This window comes from Gossypium hirsutum, chromosome D09, assembly GCF_007990345.1.
Source record: "Gossypium hirsutum isolate 1008001.06 chromosome D09, Gossypium_hirsutum_v2.1, whole genome shotgun sequence".
NCBI classification, from domain to species: Eukaryota; Viridiplantae; Streptophyta; class Magnoliopsida; order Malvales; family Malvaceae; genus Gossypium; species Gossypium hirsutum.
In genome coordinates, this window is record NC_053445.1 from 47900226 (window position 1) to 47906225 (window position 6000).

At 32.9% G+C, this 6000-nt stretch overlaps 1 protein-coding gene across 2 annotated transcripts; it reads left to right on the forward strand.

Annotated features, from left to right (window-relative positions):
- The first annotated feature begins 3953 nt into the window (after positions 1–3953).
- Positions 3954–5665, forward strand: LOC121220968 (uncharacterized). Of its 2 annotated transcripts, none has more exons than XM_041101078.1 (4): positions 3954–4406; positions 4501–4645; positions 4742–4811; positions 4983–5665. In XM_041101078.1, exons 2-4 carry the CDS (start codon positions 4569–4571, stop codon positions 5256–5258), a joined length of 423 nt encoding a protein of 140 aa, XP_040957012.1. In that variant the 5' UTR covers positions 3954–4406; positions 4501–4568; the 3' UTR covers positions 5259–5665. The 2 variants fall into 2 exon arrangements, with proteins under 2 accessions (XP_040957012.1, XP_040957013.1); XM_041101079.1 differs by having other exon boundaries at positions 4044–4406; positions 4745–4811.
- The last annotated feature ends 335 nt before the right edge of the window (positions 5666–6000 follow it).

The window sequence follows — 6000 nt, forward strand, 5'->3', positions numbered from 1 at the left end:
GACCATGAAATACAAGTTCCAAGAAACTTGCCTATGTTGTCGTCACATGCCTAAACTCTAGAGGACACTCTAACTGTAACAGCCTGATTTTCAGTGGTGTCGGAACCGTGGTTCGAGACCACCAAATCCGATAAGTAAGCTTGTAAATTTTATTATTTAGTATTTACGAGTTAAATGTGATTTTAGAAAGATTTTTGAATTAATAATTTGTGTTTTATAATGATTTATTAGGTTAAATGGTTTAGAAAACGAGGTATTGAGTCATTTACGAAGTGTCATTAAGGTAGTATTAAAGTTTCCTTAGAAAATTTTAACGTTTTGATAGCTAATTAATTGAAAAGAACTAAATTGAAAAAGGTACAAAACTTGCTAATTAAGGAAATAGTGATTAAATGGCCTAAATGGTAAATAGAGAGGACTTAAAGAGTAAAATAACCTAAAAGAGATGGCTGAGGCGGCATAAGCAAAGAAAAAGAAACAAAATAAGGTGAATTAGGGGAAAAATGGTCATTTGGTGAAATTAAGAAATAAAATAAAACAAATGGCCAATTGATTTCTAGACATTTCTTCTCCAAAATTCAGCCAAAAACAGCCATACGAGAGCTCCTTAAGCTATTTTTTCATAATTTAGCTCCATGTGAGTTTAATTCTTGCCCTTTTCTTATAATTTTTATGTTTTTGAAACTTTTACAATTGGGTCCAACTAACTATTTCATTAGTTTTTGATTTTGTTGGAAAATTTGAAAGTTACCATTGATGAATATTGGATATTTTTTATGAAATAACATGGATTTAGAGCTTTAATTCTGTTGTATGATGATTTTATAAAGTGAATTTGTTAGATATTGATTTTAGGACCAAATTGTGAAAAATTTAAATATTAGGGTTTGGTATTGAAATTATGAATACCAAGAGATGTATAATAGCCTAGAATATTTAGAAAAATTATCAATTGAGAAAAAATTAGCTCATTTGATAGACTAATTAGTAAGAGACTAAATTGCAAAAGTTGTAAAAGTTCGGGTAATTGTTTAATTTTGAAAATTGAGGGGTATCAATTGTGAAGTGAATTGGAACTTAAATATATGCTAATGAATGAGTAATTTCATATTTTAGATCAAGTGCCTGTAGATACTTGTGAAAAAGGAAACTTAGCATAATAGTCCCTGAACTTCTACAAATATTACAATTGAACCCAGGTAAGTTCGTATGGTTAAAATTTAATGTTTATATATCAAATTGATGAATAATATTTTGTATTCATCCATATCTATTGTTGAAAGTAAAATTATTGTTAAAATTATAAAATTGGATTGAATGTTCAAAACGAATGGAACGCGGGATTGAGTACGATCGTTCTGCGGCGAAAGACAGCAAAGAAAGAATTGACTGCAAACTACCTGAGTAAACTGAGGTTCAGCATTTGTTGCGAACTTTCGTGTTTACTTTCTATTTAGTTATCATGAGCTTCTATTTAACTCATATGAGTTTCCGTTCAACCCTAATGAATTTCCGTTCAGCTCTATTGAGCTTCTGTTTAACCCTTATGGGTTTCTATTTAGCTCTTACTAACTTCCATTCAACCTTTACAGGTTTCTGTTCAGTTCTTACTTTGGTTTATATGGCATGTATAGGGTTGATTTGGAAATGAAATAAATTGAGACATGGTTGTGTGTAATATATGATTGTATGTATGTAATTAGTAGTAGATTTTGATTAATCAATGAGATGGATTAAATATGTAAGTTTAAGTATTTGAGTATTTGTGATGTTATGTCATACTTAAAACATGATTTTGGCTTGTATTGATTGCTTGTTTGGGATTTAGCAGAGACACGATGTGTGTCTCAACCATGTGTGACACACGGCCTATCACATGGGTGTATGGTTTGGCCTTGTGTCCCTTGCATCTTTAAAATTGAGAAACAGAATGCCTAGTTTTTGCACACGGCGTAGCACACGAGCGTGTGGCTTTGCCATGTGACCCATGCACCTTAATTTCATAACACACGACCTAGCACATGGGTGTGTGACCCAAGTCAGAGAGTTACATGGGCTGGGACACGATCGTGTGCCTCACATCGAATGCTCACACGGCCTAAAACACAAGCGTGTCTCTTGGCTGTGTGAGCCACATGGCCTGGCCATACTGGTGTGTATCCCATGCTCCTAAGAAAAAAATTGAAATTATGGGGAAAATTCTCTGAGTTCTGGTTTAGTCCCGAATTACTTTTAATGTGTATTTTGAGCCTAGAGGGCTTATACAAGAGACAATATGAGTGTTTTATGATTGGTTCCTGATATGTATATTAAATGTTATGAAATGTTCGTATTTAATCCGTAAAGTTCGGTACTGCTCTGTAACCCTGTTCCGACGATGGATAAGGATTAGGGGTGTTACATTAACCCACTTTCGATGGCAAAGTCAAGGGCTGGCATAGGCTTTGACTCCCTCTAAAATGAAAAAAAATCATTTAGGCCCTTTTATAATTTATAAAATTTTGAATTAGTAATGATAGAATTGCACATTGGCCCCCAAAATGATAAAAAATAATTTAATCATTTAAAAATTATAAATATATAGACTATTAAAATAGTGAAATTAAACTTTTACTATTGTAAAAATATATTATTTAATTTCGCTTCCCAAACAATTTTTGACTTCATTCTGCCAACTTCCCTAAATCCAAAAACCTAGCCCTATAATCCAAATTTGTAACATTAAATCCTAAACTCTAAAACCTAAATATAACATTTAAAAAATGCCCGCCGAATTATTTTTCCTTCATTTGTTCAAGCTTCAATCCCATATTAGGAAGAGAATTTGAAACCAACTCTAACATCAACGAACCTGAAATTAACTCTCCTGATTTTCCATGCTTTTCTTCAGCATGGTCTTGTTTATGGATACAAACATATATTTTAAACTAACATTAAATAAGGTTTAGGTTTATGTAAATGATCCTCATATGAAGAATGCTTAAATACTTCACAAAGATTATACTTATGAAGAGTAATAGAATTGGGAGAGTAGAGAGTTGACTTTGGTTGAGGTTAGAGTTGGATCGAAATAATCTTCAGCCCAATCAAGTTGGAGGAAAATAACTTCATAAGGGTTTTCAAAGATTAAAATTTAAGATCGAGACCTTAATGAATCGAACTAGAATTTAGGGTTTAGAGGTAATTAAACAAAGGGTAAGGAGTTTTGATGGATTACTATAGGCGAAATAAATCATGGTGATGAGGTCTCACTTAAATTATACGAGATTTTGTCGAGAATCTCCAATTAGGGTAATGCCATTTCATTGTGTTCCAATGACGGGAATACAATTCGGTAAAAAGAATATCCCCAAAAAATAAACCTCAATTCTTTTTAAAATTCATATACATCTTGATATTTATAGTCTTTAAAATAATTTAATATTAAAAAACATAATTTAAAATGACGACATTTTTATTATATAAAAAAATAAACTATATAGATAGTCATTTAACTATTAAAAATTTTCATTTTAGGCACTTAAAATAAAAAAAAAATTTACAATTTAAACACCCATATTATATAATTTGTTCTTATTTAGTCATTCCTGTTAAAAACTTTAACATAAATCTGTTATGACATTTTTTTAACATATGGACCAATCATTGGATATTACATGACACAATTTACCACGTAAATACCACTTTAAAGAACTAAAATATAATTTTCTCAATACTAATTATTAATCAAAATAAAAAATAATAATTAAATGGTTGAAAAAACCTAAAAATATGATAAATTGTGCAATGTGACATCTAATTATTAATTTATGTGTTTAAAAAATATCATATCAGATTTCTGTTAGAATTTCAATGAAAATAATTAAAACAAACAAGTTATTTAATGTGTGGGTCTACATTATTTTATAATTAAGTGTGTATATATGTAGTTTATCCTATAAAAAAAAGAAGAAGAGGATTTGCGATTCAAAAATAATTCGCATGCATGAGAGCCTTATAAAATATGCAATCACCGTATAAAAAAGAAAGAAAGATTGATTGATTGATATTTAATATTCGATATGTGTCTCAGAATCCAAATCTTCATCAGATTCCATCTTGGCTCCAAATCCTAAACTCACCTTTGACTCTCCTTTAAAACAATCATCAACCATCTATTTCCATTCTATTCAAATCTGACGGTCAATACCCAATGATTTCACATCACATGATTTTCAGTTCGCCAACACCCTATCCACCCTCCTTCCCTCACTCACCCTCTTTCTCTCTATGAATACTCACCCACCTGTCCCTTCCTTTTTCTCTCTCTGAAACTTTCCTCTCTCAAAATCTCAAACCCAGATTTGTTCTCTCTCTCTCTCTCTCTCTATTTCCAATCAATTAATTCCTCCATTGGAGGAGCTTAGGTTTGTCTGAAACAACCCAGATCTCTTTTTTGTTTGTTTGCTTGTTTGTTTCGTTCGATTAGATCTCATGTTTTTTATGTTTTTTTTTGGACAGGGTTTGTTGGTGTTCTGGTCTTTGCTTTGTCTGAAAAATAAACAGAATTATAAACGAACACCAACGCCATGGGAAGATTTGAAGAGAGAGGATTCGATTCAGTGGTTTGCCCTAAGCCTATCCGAACCTTTAGATGGTCTACCAAGTATGTCCCTTTTTTTAATCTTATAATTTATTTCTGCTTTTATTATCTTTTATGTATCATGGTTCTTATTTTATTTTTGATTTGGGAAAATTCCAGCAGCTGTTATCAGACTGAGATGGCTGATTCAAAAACTGGTGCAGAGCTTCTTGATATAATCCTCCCCGAGGTAAATTCAATTTTAAAGAAAAAAGATATTTCTGGGCTTTAATTTTTCTTTTTGTTTTTTTGATGACTGGGGGTACTGACTCTTGATTTTCATGTAATTTTTCTAGATTTTCTTTCTGATTTTGTACAAATAGATGTGAGCTAAAGGGGTTTCGTTTTAATTGAATTTCAGGGAGGGTATGGGGCCGAGAATCCCACCAACCAAATGGCTTCATCACCACCGTATTTCTGTGGATCACCGCCGAGCAGGGCGTCGAATCCGGTAATCCAAGATGCCCGATTCAACGACGAGCAGCCGGTGCTACCTCCACTAACATCCCCAGCAACCTCCTCAAGGGGAGGATGCGTGAGGGTGAAATTCGGGCAGATGCCAGCTGCTGTACGAATCGAGGGATTTGATTGCCTCACCAGAGATGGCCGCCATCGCAGCATCTCCGCCGTGGCTTAAAAAAAACCAAGATATGAGAACAAAAATGTGAGAGGAGAGAGGGAGATGATAAAATTAAGTAACAACTTGGAATAGTGTGGGTAGTGTTGGATTTGTAAATAGAAGATTAAAATGAGATGATGGGTGTTAAATTGTTGGGTCTTTGATGATTTTGGGATGGGATTTTCCTTGCATAAAAGAACTAGAGGGGAGCAAAAACAAGGTTGATTGCCCCCACTCTTGTTAGGGTTCCTTTTTCTTTTTTTGCTTTCTTTAATTATTAATTACTGTATTTGGTGAGAGGAGAGGATGGATGGGAGACATTTTTGTAATATATCGTGTTTGATCAATGACACTCTCATCCTTCCTCCTTCGCATGTAATTGTAATTTGAAGGAAATGGAGGTTTTAATTTTTCTTTTGCCTTAATTTATCAATGAATGAGAAATGGGGATAATGAAAATAAAAAGGTGCTTTTACATTACTGTTGGCTGCTACTGCTTAATGCGATTCGGCGTCTAAATCACACAATCGTGGCACCACCATCTGCTTATCTCTCTATCCTTTTCTACCTCTACCCTACGTCGACATTGCAGCCATTTTTAGCTTCTTTCCTTGACATCTTTTAATATATGTTTTTCGAAGTGACATATTTTTTATATATTTATTTGTCTTGTCTATATTACATTTAGGGATGGTCACGACGTTTTCCATTTGTCTCCACTTCAATCCCATTTTTTAAAATTTTATATATTTGAATTTTT

What these genes read in the sequence shown, in the direction of transcription:
- LOC121220968 (XM_041101078.1), top strand. Translation starts at nt 4,569, where the DNA reads ATGGGAAGATTTGAAGAGAGAGGATTCGATTCAGTGGTTTGCCCTAAG. An exon ending in ACCTTTAGATGGTCTACCAA is followed by an intron (nt 4,646 to 4,741) that starts GTATGTCCCTTT and finishes GGAAAATTCCAG; the next exon opens with CAGCTGTTATCAGACTGAGA. An exon ending in TTGATATAATCCTCCCCGAG is followed by an intron (nt 4,812 to 4,982) that starts GTAAATTCAATT and finishes ATTGAATTTCAG; the next exon opens with GGAGGGTATGGGGCCGAGAA.